This window comes from Eubalaena glacialis, chromosome 8, assembly GCF_028564815.1.
Source record: "Eubalaena glacialis isolate mEubGla1 chromosome 8, mEubGla1.1.hap2.+ XY, whole genome shotgun sequence".
NCBI classification, from domain to species: Eukaryota; Metazoa; Chordata; class Mammalia; order Artiodactyla; family Balaenidae; genus Eubalaena; species Eubalaena glacialis.
The window spans coordinates 123584640-123604085 of NC_083723.1; the positions used below are offsets into that span (position 1 = coordinate 123584640).

At 51.1% G+C, this 19446-nt stretch overlaps 1 protein-coding gene across 5 annotated transcripts in view; it reads right to left on the reverse strand.

Moving 5' to 3' along the window:
* Positions 1 to 11335, reverse strand: part of WDR86 (WD repeat domain 86) — a 37033-nt gene extending 25698 nt beyond the window's left edge. For 2 of the 5 annotated variants that reach the window (XM_061198959.1, XM_061198955.1), the window contains exons 1-3: positions 10558 to 10688; positions 10068 to 10355; positions 450 to 591 (exon numbers count right to left, since the gene is read on the reverse strand). In XM_061198959.1, coding sequence (XP_061054942.1) covers positions 450 to 591; positions 10068 to 10230 — 305 coding nt within the window. In that variant the 5' untranslated portion in view covers positions 10231 to 10355; positions 10558 to 10688. Of the gene's footprint in view, positions 1 to 449; positions 592 to 10067; positions 10356 to 10557; positions 10689 to 10813; positions 11060 to 11244 lie in introns of those variants that run through there. The other 3 variants (XM_061198956.1, XM_061198958.1, XM_061198957.1) reach the window with 3 other exon arrangements.
* Between the last annotated feature and the right edge of the window lie 8111 nt (positions 11336 to 19446).

The following is a 19446-nucleotide window of genomic DNA, read 5'->3' on the forward strand; positions in this document are numbered from 1 at the left end:
TTCAGAACAATCGCCGTTCTGCTCCTCCTCCGAGCCCCAAGTCCACCATCAGGTACCAATTAAGCCATTTCCTCTGGAATTTGTTCCCTCGGTAGGAGCTGTAGCCTCCAACCCCTTTCCCTGCACCCAGCTGGGGGCAGCTGTGCTGCCAGGGCCACAGGAGGGCTTTCAGGCTCTGGTCTAAGTGTTGGTGGTGCCTCCCTGCCCCACCTCCGCCTCCTAACCCCCTACCTGCAGCCCTGGGCAGTCAGCACTTGCTGCGCTGGGGACACTGCTGTCCTTCCACTGCTGTGTGCTCCTGACCACCTCCCCGCACGTCCACACGTGTTCCCCAGGGAAGCTAAGTTCCTCCAGGGCAGGGGCCCCACAGCCTACATCTCTGTCCCCTGGGACTCGGCCGGGTACCATGAGGAGATGCCGAGTCCTCCCCGCCTGGCAGGCACACAGACCTGTTCACAATGGACGTGTGTCCCCGGAACACCTGCAGACACTGCCCGGTCAGCACATCCCACTTCCTGATGGTGCAGTCAGCACTGCACGTGAAGGCGGCTTCGTCCTCCAGCTGGCAGAAGGTCACATAGCTTTCGTGCCCTGCAGATGAGGGGGGGAGACGTGAGCACAGCAGGGCATGCCAGCTCCTGTTTTTCTTTGAGAATGTTTGAGATGGGGAGGAAGGGAAGAAAGCAGGGGGCGGCAAGTGTTTGCAGCAAGTCCAGTAGTGACTAGCGTGTTGAAATGACGCTTTAAGACTGGGAGAATCTCAGGAATCGTGGGAGCCAGGAGCAATTCAGGGGGCACTTAGCCTGCCCTGGAATCCTTCCTCCCTCCTCTCCTTCCCTCCCCCTTCTTAGTCATCTCCTTTTAGTCTTCTTCAAACTTTTCAGCTATTTGTATTCACTCAGTCATTCAACAAACCCCACGTTACAGAGGCAGGAAGTACAGAGGCCAAGGGCATGGTCTTCGGAACCAGGATGCCTGGGCTAGCAGCCTGGTGCTGCTACTGGTTGCCCATGGGCAAGTTATTTCACCTCTCTGTGCCTCGATTTCCTCACCTGAAATGGGGAGAGTGACGGTGCCTATCTCACGGTGTTCCTGTGCCGGCTGTGTAAATGCTAGCCATGAGCTATTCTTACGTTTGGGGAGAGACACTGTGGTAGGCAGAATTCTGGCCCCGAAGAGAGCAGCAGGTCCTAATTGCTGGAACCTAGAAATGTTACCTTTCTTGGAAGAAGACACATTTATAGATGCAATTAATTAAGGATCTTGAGATGGGGAGATTGTCTTGGATATCAGGGTGGGCCCTACACGCCATCACAAGCATCCTTATAAGAAGGAGGCAGAGGGACTTCCCTGGTGGTCCAGTGGTTAAGACTCCATGTTCCCAATGCAGGGGGCCCAGGTTCGACCCCTGGTCAGGGAACTGGATCCTGCATGTCACAACTAAGAGCCCACATGCTGCAACTAAAGATCCCACATGCCGCAACTAAAGATCCCTCATGCCACACCTAAGACCCGGCACAGCCAAATAAGTAAGTAAATAAATAAATAAACACACACATAGAGGAGGCAGAGGGAGATCTGAGGACACAGAGAAGGCACCGTGAAGACAGAGCAGAGATTGGCAGGTGCTGGCCCTGAAGACCGAAGTGATGCGGCCACAAGCCAAGGGATGCAGCAGCCATCAGAAGCTGGAAAGGCAACGGCATTCTCCCCTACAGGTTGCAGAAGGAACCCAGCCCTGCCAACCCCTTGATTTCATCCCAGTGACACTGATTTTGGACTTTTGGCCTCCAGACTTGTGCCGGAATAAACTTGTTTTAAGGAAACCCAGTGTGATCATCGGTCACAGCAGCCGCAGGACACAAATACAGATACAGAGATGATTAAAACACATTCCTTGCCTTCAAACAGAGCAGCCAGCCCAGAAGGAGGGACAGTCAGCCAAGCTTGATACGTGCTGGGACAGAGCGTGACGAGGGTGGACAGAGCAGAAGCCTGGGTGTGGCAGGCAAGGAAGGGTCTACGCAGTGCCCGTGTCTGTCGGGAGAAGAGGAAGAGCGTCTGGGAGAGAAGCTAGGACACACCAAAGCAGGAGGGTCCCCTGGGGCCAGAATTCAGGCGTTTGGCAGAAATGGTGGATGAAGCAGACACAGTGGGGGTGGAGGTCTGGGACGGAGGGAGGGCCCCGCAGTCTGGGGTCTCGGCCAAGTGCACGTGGTCATCCTCTTACGGGGCAGTTGTCAGATCTTCTGACTCTCACCCTGGCTGTGGGGTCGATGTTTACCCCTCGACCATTATTAAGCAGCCCAGGAGTCCTCCATCCTTGGACACAGTAGGGCCAGTTTTTCAGGTAAAAGTGTTTCCATCTCGGATATAAGCACTTCCAACAGCAAACTGAAGCTGACTCAATTGGAGAAGAATTCAGGGACCAGAAAATCAACGGAAGCAAAGGAATGTTAGACCTAAGAGCCATTTCACAGACGAGGAGACTGATGAATTCAAATAATAACACATGGGAGCGTCATATTTATTACTTCAAGGATTTCGATCAGATTTTAAAATTTCACCTAGATATCTGGTATCTTGTAGACAGGGATTTAGAATCTCCTGGGTAGTTTCAAGCTGATTCACACTTTTTTTTTTTTTTTTTTTTGGCCCTGGGGTCAAGCTTAGTTTCTCTTGGAAGAACCCAACTTCCTGGGTTCTAAGAAACAGAATTTTTTTTTAAAGTAAGAAAGAAACGTTTTCCCATCTTCTTGGATAGCACATACCAGGCCTCTAGGAAAACATTTGCGTAAATTAAGTAAACACGGGAAGAGGCTGCAGACTGTTTCCCTCAAAGTGCACATCAGTTTAAAAGTCGAGGGCAAATGTTTGGCAAAACCCAGCCCAGCTTTTTGCCAACCCCAAAATGTTTATAAAATATGTGAGGATTCTCAACGAGCTTTCCCCGAGACCAGATCAGCCATCAGGAGGGGTCGGGAGGGCCCAGCACCATGAGAGGAGTCCCCAATGCTAACCAAGGCCAGGAGAGGCTCCCTCGGGGTGTCACTCCCATTCCAGCTCCTTCCGTCCCATCTCAACAGCATCTGACAGCAGGAAGGCAGAGTGTCATGTGAACCCGTCAATCAGGCCAAGAAAAACACTGAAAATCCAAGCGTGGCACCTAGACTCGGTGAAACTGCAGCCATTGACCAAGACCGTGAGAGTGGGACAGCTTTTCTGATATGTAGAAGTAAAAAAAAAGATATATACACTGATTGCAAATCAACAGAAATATAAACAGACTTGAAGAAAAGAGGTGATAATAAAAAGAAGTTTTTCAATGTAAAAAACTCATCTCTGAAGCTGGGCCAGGCTGACCCTCCACCCCCTCAGGGGCCTGGCCAAGCTGGCGGGGGTCCCTGCATCGATCAAGGCTCTCCCCCCGCACAAGCCCCTTCTCCGGCACAAGACGCCCATCTCACATCTGACAACCCAAGGGAGCGATCCGGGCTCAGAGCCCTTGCAGCACAGGGGCTCTGGGGGCTGCGGAGCGCGTCCCTGACTATAATCCACAGACTGTAATCCACAGACCAACGACAGGGCTCCACCACCCCGGCAGGATCACCAGGGGTGGAGGAGTGAGGGCTCGGAGAAGGGAGGGCCCATCACGTCTCCAGGGACCACAGCGCCTCGGCCACAAGCTGTTGGAATTGTGCAGAATAAGCAAGAAAGCCAAACTAAAAATAAATATTTTTGAAGGGATGTAGAATGCAGATAAAATGCGGTTATTATGTTCAAAAGACTATGCTGAGGCTCAGGGTTTCCTGCCAAGGTAGCCGGCCCCGTCTCCCGGCTTGCACGCCCTTGGACTTGCTGCAGGTTTAGAGTCCAAGTGCCCCCTCCCCATGCGGCAGCAGCTCGCCGCGCTGGAGACCAGGGTCTGCAGGGGCAGAGGGGCCCGGAGTGGGCACGGCCCAGCTGAACACGCCTTCAACTCAGCATGAAAAGCGGGGCCTCCTCTCGCCCTGCTGCCCCTGGAGTCTTTCGTCTGCCACCGTGGGTCCTCGTCTTCTCCAGCCTGCTCCCTGCAGCGCCCTCACCCGCTGTGGGCTCCGTCTCCTCCGCTGCCCGCAGGGTTCAGACAGTCGGGAGCCCCAGGAGGGGTCTCTAGTTCGGGATACGCTGGCCAAGGCCCTCAAACCACGGTCACGCCTCCCTGGAGGGAGCCCCCTCCCCAGCTGTTTCCAGGCAGCAGTGACCGCTCCCACCCTCCCTCCTTCAGGCCTGGGGATGGTGACAGCCCCTCTGGTACTCGCCATAAGTACAGTGGTTCCCCACACTCTGCCCACATTTTGCAAGCGTCCCTTGATTAGACCCTCCTTGAGTTACCACTCTCAGGTGCCAGTTGTTTCCTGCCGTTGTCTGAGCACGGGAGCCCTGGCTGGAATGGACAGGGTCTGACAAAACCACTGAGGACTCAGGCTTGGGCCACCCGCCCCCAAGCTCCCAGCCCGGGCTTGATGCTCTGGTCACTGCTGCCGCCACAGGGCCTGTCCTCAGCCCAGCTTCTCCTGCTCCACAACCTTGACCAAACTGCTCTCCTGCCTCCATCCCCGTTCTCCTTAATCCGCACCCACAGGGGAGCTCACCTGCCCCAGACAGTGGTCTCCGCAGAGCCTTAGAGTGAATTGCCAGTGTGGGCTTCCTTCACATCCGTACTTAAAACAAACTGTTTTTTGATGGAATTTTTCCTTGACCAGGACAAAGTTAATAACGATTTGTTTATGTCTGAGAGCCTTCCCTGTGCTCCCACGTGCCCGTTTAAAAATATGTATGAGATGATTCAGCAATCCCACTTCTGGGTATATACCCAAAAGAATGGAAAGCAGGGCCTGGAAGAGATATTTGCACACCCATGTTCACAGCAGCATCACTCACAATGGTCAAGAAGTGGAAGCAGCCCAAGTGTCCACCGACGGATGATGGATAAAGAAGATGTGTAAGATCCACACGGCAGAATAGCATTCGGCTTTCAAAAGGAAGGACATTCTAGCCCATGCTACAACCTTGGGGACATTGTGCTGAGTGAAATGAGCCAGTCACAAAAAGACAACTAATATGTGATTCCACTTATGCAAGGTACCCAGAGGAGTCAGGTTCCTAGAGGCAGAAAGTAGAACAGTGGGTGCCAGGGGCTGGGGGAGGGAGGAATGAGGATATTGTTCAGAGGGGACGGTTTCAGTTTTACAAGAGGAAAAAATCCTGGAGGTGATGGTGGTGATGGCTGCACAACATTTTGAACGTTTAATGTCTCTGAACTGTATATTATAAATGGCTAAGATGGTAAATATTATGCTGTGTGGTTTTTATAACAATTAAAAATTGTCTCAGTTCCAGGCCCTCCTGGGCCAAGAGGTGAACCCTGGCTACCCCAGCCCACCAAGTTCCTGCTCTTCTGAAGTGCACACAGCCCCTTAGTTAAGCAAGCGTTCTCTCAGTCCAATCTGCAAATTCCCTGGGGCGGGATCCGAGACTCTTGCACCTTTGAATCCGACACAGGCACCCAGCGCCGTCAAGCCAACAGGCAGGTGAGGGGGAAAGGGCTCTGGACCCAGAGGGAGGAGCGCAGAGGGCTGGCAAGCCTCAGTTTCCTCATCTACAAAACGGGATGATAAAGAGTTGTGGGAGGCAAATGAAGAAGAGCTCTGGAGCTGGCATGGCACAGTGCCGAGGGATCCTGTTCCTCACCTTGGGCATGAAGGATAAGACAGCGAATACAATGAGCTAGGAACTCTTTATTAACTGGCTTGATGCCCACCATGACCTTATGAGGTTAGGTTCCTCTTGTTATCACCCCCAATTCACAGATAAACAAACTGAGGCACGGGACTTCCCTGGTGGTCCAGTGGGTAAGACTCCACGCTCCCAGTGCAGGGGACCCGGGTTCGATCCCTGGTCGGGGAACTAGATCCCACATGCATGCCGCAACTAAGAAGCCCTCATGCTGCAACTGAGGATCCCGCGTGCCGCAACTAAGACTTGGCGCAGCCAAAATAAATAAATAAATAGGGCTTCCCTGGTGGCGCAGTGTTCAAGAATCCACCTGCCAATGCAGGGAACATGGGTTCGAGCCATGGTCCGGGAAGATCTGGGAAGATCCTCTGGTCCCCAACTGCTTCTGCACCGTGAGCTCGTCTGCAGAAGGAAAACGCATGGCAGGAGCTGCCAACCCAGGCCGCTCTGCCCGAGAAATCCAGGCCTGACCCACCAACAGGCTCTCCTCTGAAGCCTTCTGTGGGCCCCAAGCTGTGCAAGGAGCTGGCACTCACCCCGAGGTGGCAGTTTCTACGATGGCAGTGGAAAGAGCCTGGATTTGGAGTCAGGAGACCTGCAGGGTCTGCCGCTGATCAGCCGTGTGGCCCCGGGGGAGCACAGCTTCCCTGCAACTCTGTCCTGCCCAGAGCAGGGGCCACACAGTGGGCGAGAAGCCTCTCTGCCGCCGACCAGCCGCGAGACCCTGGACAAGCCCTGCAACCACACTATGCATCGGGCATGCTGACAACAGCACCTGCCTCACGATGTGAGTGTCTAGGAAACACTTAGAATATGCTCCATGTTGGTAAATATCTGCATCTCCTGTTCTCATCTATAAACTGGTGTTATCATAGCAGCACTATTCACAATAGCCAAGACATGGAAGCAACGTGAATGTCCACCGACAGATAAATGGATAAAGAAGATGTGGTGTGTATACACACACACACACACACACACACACACACACACACACACTGGAATACTACTCAGCTATCAAAAAGAATGAAATAATGCCATTTGCAGCAACATGGATGGACCTAGAGATTACCATACTAAGCGAAGTAAGTCAGAAAGAGAAAGACAAATACCATATGGTATCACTTATATGTGGAATCTAAAATATGATACAAATCAACACATCTACGAAACAAAAACAGACTCACAGACATAGAGAACAGACTTGTGGTTGCCAGGGGTGGGGAGGGAAGGAATGGGAGTTTGGGATTAGCAGAGGCAAACTATTATATAGAGAATGGATAAACAACAAGGTCCTACTGTATAGCACAGGCAACTATATTCAATATCCTGTGATAAACCCTAATGGAAAAGAATATGAAAAAGAATATATATAAATATATATGTATAACTGAGTCATTTTTCTGTACAGAAGAAATTAACACAACATTGTAAGTCAACTATACTTCAATAAAATTTTAAAAATAAATAAATAAATTGCTGTCAATTGTTCTTAATTTTTTTTTTTTTTTTGGCTGTGCCACGCAGCTTGTCTTAGTTCCCCAACCAGGGATTGAACCCAGACCCTCAGCAATGAAAGCGCAGAGTCCTAACCACTGGACTGCCAGGGAATTCCCTAAACTGCTGTCAATTCTATCCACCTCACAGTTGCAAGGGTTAATAACATAAGAGATATGTACTTAGAAGGGTATTTATAAAATATAGGGCACTAAAATGTCAAGACATTTTTATTAATATTTCACTGATCCAAAAAAAATCCTGTGGACTTCCCTGGTGGCGCAGTGGTTAAGAATCCACCTGCCAAGGCAGGGGACACGAGTTTGATCCCTGGTCCAGGAAGATCCCACATGCCACAGAGCAACTAAGCCCGTGTGCCACAACTACTAAACCTGTGCGCCACAACTACTGAAGCCCACGCGCCTAGAGCCCGAGCTCTGCAACAAGAGAAGCCACTGCAATGAGAAGCCCGCGCACCGCAATGAAGAGTAGCCCCTGCTCGCCGCAACTAGAGAAAGCCTGCGTGCAGCAACGAAGACCCAATGCAGCCAAAAAAAAAAAATCCTACAGAGGAGCAGTTGGCAGGTCCTTGCTTACCATGGGGGCCACACAAGGATTATCACACACCCAAAATGACTCTCTCACAAGTCTAGTAGTGCAATTTCAGGATAAGGAAAGGTTACTTTTGTCCCCTCTGTCCTTGACAATTCTTAAAGTGCAAACCCTTATAAAAGAAACGACCCTGTCAGCAGTTTTTCCGTTTGATAGCGTTTTCCCGTGGAGTGGGAAGGCCTCCAACTAGGGCAACAGAGGGTCCAGCGTGGCCTTGCTAGGAAGCAGGTTCTGGTGTCCTGCGGGGACGAGCCGCTGTGAGGGTCACTAAAGTGGGTGTGAAGGGGACTTGCCAGGCACAGAGCCGGGTGAGGATGGCAGGGCAGGGCTGGGCAGGACTGTGGGCCCTGGGGACGGAGCCAGGTGCCCACCAGGCCAGAACCACCCTGGAAAGGACTGGAGCTTCCTGAGGCAGAAACTGGCCTACAAATTGGGCTCCCACAAGGGGTCCCAGGCCCAGGGCTCCCCGGGCCAGCCGATCATCAGAGTCACCTCACAGCTTGTTAGAAATGCCAATTCTGGAGTCCTACCCCCAAAGGCTCAGTGAAACCCAGACCTAGGCACCTGCATCTCTGAAAGCCCTCTAGATACTGTTCTCATGTTTGGAAAGCAATACACACTGGATTTAAATTTTCTAACAGATCTATGCCTTGGCAGTGCATGTGACTATCTGTGCGTGGTGGCCAACTCCCCATTATCTACACCAGCTCCCAAATAACAGGCAGTCCAAAATGCATCCCTACTGAGCTTTGAAATACCTACCATAACTGCTTTGATGTAAAACCAACAGGGTGGGACTTCCCTAGCAGTCCAGTGGTTAAGATCCGCCTGCCAAAGTAGGGGACACAGGGTCGAGCCCTGGTCTGGGAAGATCCCACATGCCGCGGAGCAACTAAGCCCGCGCACCACAACTACTGAAGCCTGCATGCCACAACTACTGAAGCCTGCGCACCTAAAGCCCGTGCTCCGCAACAAGAGAAGCCATCGCAATGAGAAGCCCGCGCACAGCAGTGAAGACCCAACGCAGCCAAAAAATAAATAAATAAAAAATAAAAATAAAACCAACAGGGTGGGACTTTCCTAGCGGTCCAGTGGCTAAGACTCTGCGCTTCCACTGCAGGGGGCACAGGTTCGCTCCTCTGTCGGGGGGAACTAAGATCCCACGAGCCTCATGGCCCAAAGATAAATAAACAAATAAATAAAATCAAACGAAAAAAAGAAAACCAGCAGGGTCAGGATCAGCCAATACGGAAGCTAATTTACTCCCTGTGCCTAGATGAGCCAGGAGGCCTGGGGCAGGCCACCCAGGATTTGCTGATTATGGTGGAAAAACCAGCAGTGAAAAATAACTGTGCACACAGCGCAGGCAGCCTGGTGCTTCCACAAGGGGCTATAGGAGCCACTCAGACAACAGAGGGACCTCTCAGTCCTGTGCTGCAGGCATGTGACAGGGACCCGAGGTGAGAAAAACATCCACCTCCCCTTGAGTAAGCCACAAATATAAATCGGTGTGGGTGTATTGGTAGGGCTCTTTCATAAAACAATATTTACGCCTATGTGTACCTCCTGCTATTTCATGGAGTTTCCAAACATGCCAAATTGCGGGTGAAATGAGGCAGCGAGAGAGCAGGGCAGGGAGGTCGAATGAGGGAGGGGGTTTTCGACTCTGCCCCCCATGGGCTGTGTAAACGGCTGGCCAACTACTTAACTCCGTGCCTCAGTTCCCCTGCCTGCACGAGTGGTGGGAAAACGGTACCACACCATGCGGAGTGCACTCCGTAGTGCCCAGGCCGATTAACAAGCCACTGTTGTGACTACAAAGGCCCCGAGAGAGGAAATGTTCAGCCAAAGGTCACAAGGCCTGTGAGAGACGAGGGAAGCTGAAAGGAGCAGAGCTGCGATTTCTTTTTGTTTGTTAAAACTGCGGTGATGGAAGGGATTTCACCCAGCGGTTGACAGGTGATCTGCGCCCTCGCAGCCTCGCCCCTCGGCTCACTGGCCCGTATCGTAGCCCCCTCTGCACTCCCACCCCACCCAGCGCTCTTCCACGAGGGTCCGCGATGGGCGCGGGCTGGACTTTGGGGAAGGGTTCTGCGGACGAAAGCGCCCAGGTCTGAGGCAGCGAGCGGCAGAGAGGAGGACAGAGCGAGAGGTCGGAGGACGCGGCCAAGCGGGTCTACCTTGCAGGAGGGCGCAGCACTGGCCGTCCGCGGTGCTCCAGAGTCGGGCCGTGCCGTCCTCGCTGCCCGTCAGCAGGCGCTGCCCGTCGGGGCTCAGGCTGAGCCAGTTGATGCCCCCGCGGTGGTCCGCGCAGACCCTCAGGGCAGACCTTCCGCCCCCCATCCCGCCGGTCGGGCGGCGGGCTAGGAGGAGGCTGCGCCCCGCTAGGGAGGGGCGCCCGGGTATCCTCGCCGCGGCTCCCTGTGGCTGCGTCCCGCGGCCATCGCGGGGCCCCCGGCCCCCGGCTCCTGCGGAAGCACGCGGCGCGGGTGAAGCGGCGGACGCTGGCTCCCGTGCGCCCACCCGGCCTCCCGGCCCGCGGAGCCGGCGGGGGCTGCGCTGCGCGGGGCGGCCCACTCGGGACTCCCGGTCCCCGGGTGCAGCAGTCGCAGCCCCACCGGCGCGGAACGCCTCCCTTGCCCGCGCCCCCAGGGAAGACCCGCACCCCACCTGAGCAGAGGCGTCCCGGGGCGCGCGGGAAAGCCCGGCTCTCTTCTCGGGGCGCCGGGGACGGGGGGAACACGGGAAGCGGAGCGCCCCGCGTACGCTCCCCGGCCCGCTCCGCGCGCTCCGGGCGGCCGAGGCGAACAATACAGTTCAGCCTGGCTCCTCCTCAGAGACCACCCCTCAACCTGTCCCCTCCCACTTTCCTGGCCTGCGCCCCCGCCCCCGCCCCCGCCCCCGCCCTCGCCCTCTCGGGACAGACCTCAGCCCGCGGTCCCCGCGCCCGCCCCGGGGACGCTGCGCACCGCTCGGCGTGCGACGGTTCCGGCTGCCCGGCCTGCGCCTCTGGGCTCCCGCCCTCTGCCACCCCCGCCAGGACCAAAGGCCGGGACGAGGAGGAGGAGGAGGAGAAGGAGGTGGACTGCAGGGTCTGGGCTGGGGAGACGCTCACGCCGGGAACTCACTCGGGCCCGCGGCTGCGCGCCACCACCAGGCAAGTCAGCTCCTTCCAGGCTCCCAGTACTAAGGACCCTGCCAGAGGGGCTCTCGGGGGACTTGGGGTCGGCCCTCCTCGTTGGAGAGCGCCCTTAGTCCGCCCTCGCTGGGGAATCACGTGCACACCCCGAAACCTAAATAAGTCCCGCCAGAGGAGGGGGAGCCCCCCCTCCCCGCGACCCCAGGCTCGGCGCGCACCTCAGACTGTCCACCGAGATCTCTGCAGGAATCCGACGCCCCGGGCAGCGAGACCTCCTGGAGCGCGGGTCTGCGGGTTCCCATCAGGCAGTTCCGGTGCCGGCTCGGCGGCCGGGGGTGGGGGTGGGGGTGGGGGTGGGGGTGGGGTGACCCCCTACTCGGATCCTCCAGGTCCTAAAGGTAGCAGGATTTCCCCGAACCCTCCAGGGCTCTTTAGAGAAGCTAGCCAGGCGATCTCAGATCGGATTTGTGTCTGTGTGTTTTGGGGGGCGGGGAGCAGGGTGGCTCCGGAAAGCTAGCCCTCATCACGACGACCGGACCTTCTAATGGTTGACCACGTCCAGACTCCGAAAGAAAAGCCCATAATGGGGTCCCATGGGGCACTGGGCCATTTATTCTCCAAGTGGTCAAAACCAGAGAAAACCATTCTTTCTTTCCCCAAATTTGTGAATCACCTTGCAGCTCTGCTTAAGGAGTGGGAACTTACTTCATAGGCGATGGGGGGCCACTGAAGGGTTTGGGGGGTGGGGTTAGACTTTTGGAGACGTTTGGAAAAAGACTGGTGGAGGTGGGTTGAAAGGAGGCAGGAGGGGGCTGCTGGGATCCAGCAGGAGAGAGGAAGGCAGAAAGGGCAGGGATATTCCAGAGGTGGACTATTCAGAAACTAGATGCCTGCTGGGAGGAAGGAGGGACTCTGGGAGTCCCCACTGTGGCGAGAGACTGGGTAGATGGTGGCTGATGACACCTGTTCAGAGGATGCTTCTACGGGCTGATCGTGAGTTCATTTTAGGACCTGTGTACTTAAAGGGGCCATTGCAACATCCAGATGTGAAGACTGATGGACATCTGGCCATACAGGTGTAGCCTACAGCTGAGGCCAGGCAGAGAGGGTGGGAGTCATGAGCATGCCTGGGAGCTGCAGCCCTTGGGGAAGGTGAGGTGAAGAGTGAGAAGACATAGGGAGAGTTTACACAGAGAAGAGCTGATACCGACCAGGGTTCTTGGCCTTCCCCAGTCAATAGAAATTGACTAGAGGCCAGACGAGAAATTCAGGCAAGGCTTTATTGGGGCCCCTGCTGCAGCAGGGGGGGAGCGAGAACACACAACAGGTTCCCTTGCCCTCTCGCTCCCTGTGTGTGTGGGTGAGCTTGTTCCTTCTATGGGGTGAGGGTAGGGGTCTGGGGGTCAGGCTGGAGGGGTGGCATAGGTGTTTTACCCACCCTTCTGGTGGTGTTGCGTGCAGGGGGCATGCACAGTACCCTGCTTTTGCTCCTGACCCCCATCTTTTGCTCCGGGCTTTTCAAAAGTGGCAGTAGGGGTTTTTTTGGTCTTTTGTAGCTTTTTGCCCATAATTTGCCCCAACTGCTCATGCATGCAGTTATTTTTAGTCCCATATAGTTTCTTTGTATTTTGTTGCTTGAGGAGAGGTGTGTCCAGATGCGAGCATTGCAGCACTGCAAAGGGTCCAAGGTCCCAGCCTGTCTCAGAGCCAGAGGAGACCCAAATGTTCTGAACAGGCATCTGTTATCTTGGACACCAAGAAGAGAGGGTGTTCAAGAAGTGGGGAGGTCCAAGGCAGGGTGAGATGACCATGGCCACACCCTCATGGAGCCTGCCTACTAGTGTTTGAAAAAGGACAGCTACACTACGAGAAAAGTTGAACTTCCAAGGAGCCCACACAATTGAAGTGAGCGAGATGGGAGGCATACCTTTCTGTTCCTCAGTCGCCACCAACACAAACCTGCTCCCTTCTCAGCTCCCAGCACACGGAGCGGATTCAGAAGCGCTGCCGCAACGTCAACCAGCCAAGGTCCAGTACTGCTCACCCCCACCATCTTCCTCTTTCCAAGTTGATACAGTTTTTGTTCATCTTGCCCTTCTCCTTTATTCCTCTTCCCCCACATTGGCTTGGCCAAAGTGGTCCCCTGGTGGGGAGTGAGCCAGCCAGCCTATTTCCTTATGTGTGTGGGGAGAGTGTGTGTGTGAGATGGTGTGGGGTGTCTCGGTGTCTGTGTGTGCAGTGAAGATGCTATCTTGAGCCTGCTTCTCTTCCCAGGTCAAGCATTACAGACTCTGCTTTGGTGAACTTCACCCAAATCTAACAGGGGTGCAAGAAGGTGGGAAAGTTGGAAAACAGCACCTAATTCCTCTGAAACTGGGGTCTCCCGCCTCCCACCTTGAGAAAACAGAGCTGTAGAGACCCAGGAGCCAAGCTAGGTCTGCCAGCAAAACTGTGCAATCAGCAAACACTGGTCTCCCTCCCCCACGTCATGCACTTAACTATCTTCCAGAGACTCCTCCAAGGGCCCAGATCCCTCATGGGAGAAACAGGAAAGGGGCAATGTTTGACTGAAGGTTGGCGGGGGGGACTCCGGGCACCAACAGCGATGGAGGAGACCATTTTGTGCCAGGGGGTGCTCAGACACATGCCACAAAAATAGCCACAATTCCACCTGCTAGAAAGAATGACTGCTGCAGGGGCCTCTCTGCAGGGCATCAAGAAAGGCAGATGGATACTGAGTTTCTTCTATTTATTTATTCATTTATTGGGTTTCGCTGGGTCTTAGTTGCGGCAGGCAGACTCCTTAGTTGTGGCATGCAAACTCTTAGTAGCAGCATGCATGTGGGATCCAGTTCCCTGACCAGAGATCGAACCCGGGCCCCCTGCATTGGGAGCGTGGAGTCTTAACCACTGGGCCACCAGGGAAGTCCCAGTTACTGGGTTTTGATTTGGGGTGATGAAAAAAGTATGACTAGATAGTGGTGATAGTTGCACAATGTGAATGTGAATGTACATAATGTACATAGTGTCACTGAAGTGTACAATTTAAAATGGTTACAATGGTAAATTTTGTTATGTGTATTTTACCACACACAAACACAAAACATATTGTATTATTGGAAGAAAAAAGAGGGCTTTGTGAAACCTCAGTATTATTACTATTATAATTAATGTTTAGAGGACGATTATCAGAGAATTAAAATTATTGTTTGGGGAATAATACATGGCCATATACCCTTAGAACCCTGTATATACATGTCCCACACTATGAGTGTTGCCAGGGTCCAGAGAATGATGGGACCAGCATTAGATATCAGAGAGTCCCCTAGTCTCTGAGCAAGGGTCCTGAACCAGAATGCGCTGGACCACTGGGCTCAGGTCTCCCCACTCCACACCCCCCTCATTCCCAGGATGACATGCTCTCAGTCTGCTCCAAGGAGTCACCGTCCATTCTAAAAAGGGTCAAGATTTAAAAGCAAGCAGGCTTAGAAAACCAAATCTCCCTCTCATGACAAGAAAATCTCTTTTACTGGCCACTGTCTCGCTGCTGGCCCCCAAAGTCAGGAGTCAGGCCCTCTGGACAAGAGAGTTGCCACTCAGAGACTGGCCCAGAGGAAGGTTCAGAGACTCGACACGCACATGGCTCTCCAAGCTCACCCCACATCTGGCACTGGAATGTCTGGGCCTTTCCTGGGTGTCTGACCGGGGCAGTGTTAGTAAAGACATGGCTATTCTGTAGTATTAAAGCCAGCTGGTAAACATCCCATCCCTCCAAATTTCATTTTATCTCCCCCACAGACTCTTCTTGGCAGCTTTGGAGAAATATCAGAGGCTAACTAGACAAAGGAAAGGCAGTTTTTCAACAGCTTTCAGAATTCACTAGCTTTGACTTCAAGTCTGGCCAATGTGAAGTAATAGGGATTGGATTTACCCTCCTGCTTCCTACCTGAAACAACCAAAAACCAGACACATAAAATATGTGAAACGGTTTTTAAGACACTGGGCATCTGGCAACAAAGGACAGCAGTTCCTGAGAGACAGGGACAAATGAGGTGAGTCCTATGAGAGGCCAACTTACTGCCCTGAGAGAATTTCCAGACCTCAGAGCAGGAAGGGGGAGCCTGGATGGAGCCCAGTGGACTCCCTGAGTTTCAGAAACAGCTGAGCAACCAGGACAAACAAGTGCCTAGAGTTGGTCGGATAAAGTACCAGAGAGTGGAGACCCCTGGAGACCTACAGAAGGTCCCTCTCCAGTATGCAGCTGGAGACAGATTAACACGTGCATGGGAAGAAACTACCCAAGGTGGGAAAAGGATTACTGCCCAACCCCACACAGGGCTGAGAGTAGTGCACCAAGGACATGAAAACAGTTATTGTAACTGTATTCCATGTGTTCAAAAGGTGATGTAGAATCAAGGAGTCCCAACTGAACTTCTAGAGATGAAAGCAATGTCTGATATTATACAACAGCAACACTGGATGGAGTTAACAGCAGATGAGGCATTTCAGAATAAAATATTAGTAAACTTGAAGACATAGCAGTAGGAACTATCCAAAATGAAAAGCAGAGAAAAAAAAATTTTAAAAACGGAAAAAGCATCAGTAAGCTGTGGGACAACTTCACGCAGCCTAATATATGAGTAATTGGAGTCCTTGAAGAAGGGGGGAGAAAGGAGGGAACAGAAAAAAATATTTGAAGAAATAAGGGCTGAAAGTTTCCAAATTTGATGAAAGTTATAAATTCACAGATCCAAGGAACTCACCAAACTCCACACGTAAGAAACACAAAAGACACAAGCTTCATCAAGAAGAATATATAATCTGAATACCCCTGTATCTATTTTTAAAACTGAATTTGTAGTTAAAACCTTTCCACAAACAAAACTTAAGACCCAGATGGCTTCACTGGGGAATTGTACCAAATATTTAAGGAAGAAATAAGACCAATTCTCTACAAATGCTTCTAGAAAATTGAAGAGGAGGGAATGCTTCTCAGTTCATTCTGTGAGGCAAGTATTACTCTGATATCAAAATCAAAGAATTATAAGAAATAAAATTATATGCCACTATTCATCATGAGCATAGATGCAAAAGTTCTAAACAAAACTTTAGCAATCGAATTCAACAATTATATAAAAACCATAAAACATCAAGACCAAGTGAGATTTACCCCACGAATTCAAAGTTGGTTTAACATTCAAAAATCAATCGATGTGGGCTTCCCTGGTGGCTCAGTGGTTAAGAATCCGCCTGCCAATGCAGGGGACACAGGTTCGATCCCTGGTCCGGGAAGATCCTGCATGCCACGGAGCAACTAAGCCCGTGTGCTGCAACTACTGAGCCTGTGCTCTAGAGCCCGCGAGCCACAGCTACTGAGCCTGCATGCCACAACTACTGAAGCCCATGAACCTAGAGCCCATGCTCCACAGCAAGAGAAGCCACTGCAATGAGAAGCCTGCGCACTGCAACAAAGAGTAGCCCCTTCTTGCCGAAACTAGAGAATGCCCATGCACAGCAACAAAGACCCAATGCAGCCAAAAATAAATAACTAAAATAAATAAATTTATTTTTAAAAAATCAGTCAATGTATGGCATAAGGATAGACATATAGATCAGTGGAATAGAATTGAGAGATTGGAAATAAATTTACACAAGTATGGTCAGTTCATTTTCAGCAGGGTGCCAAGGCAATTCAATGAGAGAAAGAGCAATCTTTTTTTAAAAATGGTGCTTGGACAACTGGATAGCCACATGCAAAAGAATGAATTTGGACCCCCTACCTCACACCATATACAAAAATTAGCTCAAAATGGGCCAAAGAGCTAAAATGTAAGAGCTAAAATTATAACACTCTTAGAAGAAAACAGTGTAAATTTTCATTACCTTGGATTAGGGAATAATTTCTTAGATATGATGCATAAAGCAAACAATTTTTTTAATTGGATCAAAATTTAAAACTTTTGTGCTTCAGGGCTTCCCTAGTGGCACAGTGGTTAAGAATCCGCCTGCCAATGCAGGGGACATGGGTTCAAGCCCTGGTCCGGGAAGATCGCACATGCCGCGGAGCAACTAAGCCTGTGCGCCACAACTACTGAGCCTGCGCTCTGGAGCCCACGAGCCACAACTACTGAACATGCGTGCCACAACTACTGAAGCCCGCTCACCTAGAGCCCATGCTCCTCAACAAGAGAAGCCACCGCAATGAGAAGCCTGCGCACCTCAACGAAGAGTAGCCCCCGCTTGCCGCAACTAGAGAAAGCCCACGCGCAGCAAGGAAGACCAAACGCAGCCAAAAAAAAAAAAAACTATTGTGCTTAAAAGTGAAAAATCAGTCTACAGAATGGGAGAAAATATTTGCAAATCATATCTCTGATAAGGCTTTAGTATTCAGAATGTATTTTTTAAAAATCGTACGACTCAACAATAAAAATGCAAATAACCCAATTTAAAAATGAGGAAAAGATTTGAATAACATTTCTCCAAAGAAGAATACAAAATAACCAATGAACACATGAAAAGATGCTCAACATAAACTAGTCATTAGAGAAATTCAAATTAAAACCACAATGAGATACCACTACACCTATTAGAATGATTAAAATGAACAAGTCTGATCATTCCAAGAATTCTTGTTGGCAAGAATATGAAACGACTGGAACTTTCATATACAGGCTCACCTCGTTCTATTGCACTTCACAGATGTTGCCTTTTACAAACTGAAGGTTTGTGGCAACCCTGTGTCAAGTCTATCGGCACCATTTTTCCAACGGCATCTGCTCACTTTGTGTCTCTGTGTCACATTTTGGTAATTCTTGAAATATTTCAAACTTTTTCATTGTTATTATATTTATTACACTGATCTGTGATCAGTGACCTTTGATGTTCCTATGACTTGCTGAAGGCTCAGATGATGGTTAGCATTTTTTAGCAACAAAATATTTTAAAATTAAGGTATGTACTTTTTTTTTAGACATAATGCTATTGCACACAGTACACTACAATATAGTGTGAACATAACTTTTATATGCACTGGGAAACCCCAAAATTTGTGTGACTCACTTTATTGTTATATTTACTTTATTGCAGTGATCTGGAACTGAGCCCACATCTCCGAGGCGTGCCTGCACATCTGATGAGAATATAAAACAGTACAACCACTTCGGAAAACAGTTTGGCAATTTCCTAGAGAGTTAAACATACACCTACCATATGACTCATCCATTCCTCTTTAGCCAAGAGCACGAAAGCATCTGTCCATGTGAAGACTTATGCATGAATTTTCATAGCAGCTTTATTTCCAATAGTCAAAACTGGAAACACCCCCAGATTTCAAGTCAAGAGTTTAGCTGAGCTAATGCTGCCTCAGCATCCATTTTTTTGGCCAGGGGGCCTCCAGGGACCTTCCTGCTGTTCCAGGGGGCCCGTCTCTCCTTCCCTCAGGGTCCTGGTCTGATCCTTTCTACCTTCTCCGGCCCCAGCCCAGGGTCCCTCCCATTACTCAGCAATTAAATATAGCACAATTATTCTTGAAGTGGAATTACTAGGCTTCCATTTGCTGTTAAGGGGGCCAAGGGAGCTCTTCCCCTACATTCCAGATTTCAGCCCCAGAAGGAGAAATATTTGAGACAGAGAGACTTTCCCAAGCATCCTGATTTTTCCTTGTGCAGGTGACAGCCATCTTTGGTTTATGGTTTCAGACCAACTTTGCCAACTCCTTGCAAGTAATTACCTGAAACTAACCCATCATTCATACTCTTCACCAGCATCTTGCTTGCACCAGCTTACGAAGAGGTAAAACCAGGTCTCTGTATTCGCCGGCCAATGGGAAAGTGACGATTTACAAAGGTGGTAGAAACTTTCCGACATATTCCTCCCCCCCCCAAATAACACTAAACAAACAAAAATTCCTGTGCTTTTGGAATGTTTATTTTATTCCACTATAATCGAGTGACAATCATAAGGCAGGCACAATTACACGTTGGGTAATAACTTTTGGCTTCCATAACGACTTCTCAGGATAATTATTATCTTCCAGATTTTACTGATGAGGAAACTGAAGCCTCGAGAGGTTAAGCAAAGTCGCCCAGCTGGTGAGTGGAGATTGCATATCTGTTATCGCCAAGTCTAAGGGCGTGTCCACCAAATGACAGAGTCAGTGGCTTGGAAGGAGCAGGCCCACCCTCTGTGCTAACGCATAGAAGGCTTGTGGTACTGCCTTTCGCTCCAGTCCCGCTGAATTTTCCTAGAGAGGTCTTGGGCAAAGATCTGGCAAGAGTGCCTTTCCCCAAATACTCAGACGAGGATCTGTGGGTGCTGCCCTAAGAGCATTTCTCTGAGGATGAGATAAGCAAGGCGACAGTCAGTCTCCAGGCGGACACACTTCCCTGTCAGAGACCTCAGAGCTGCTGCACGTGGGCCCC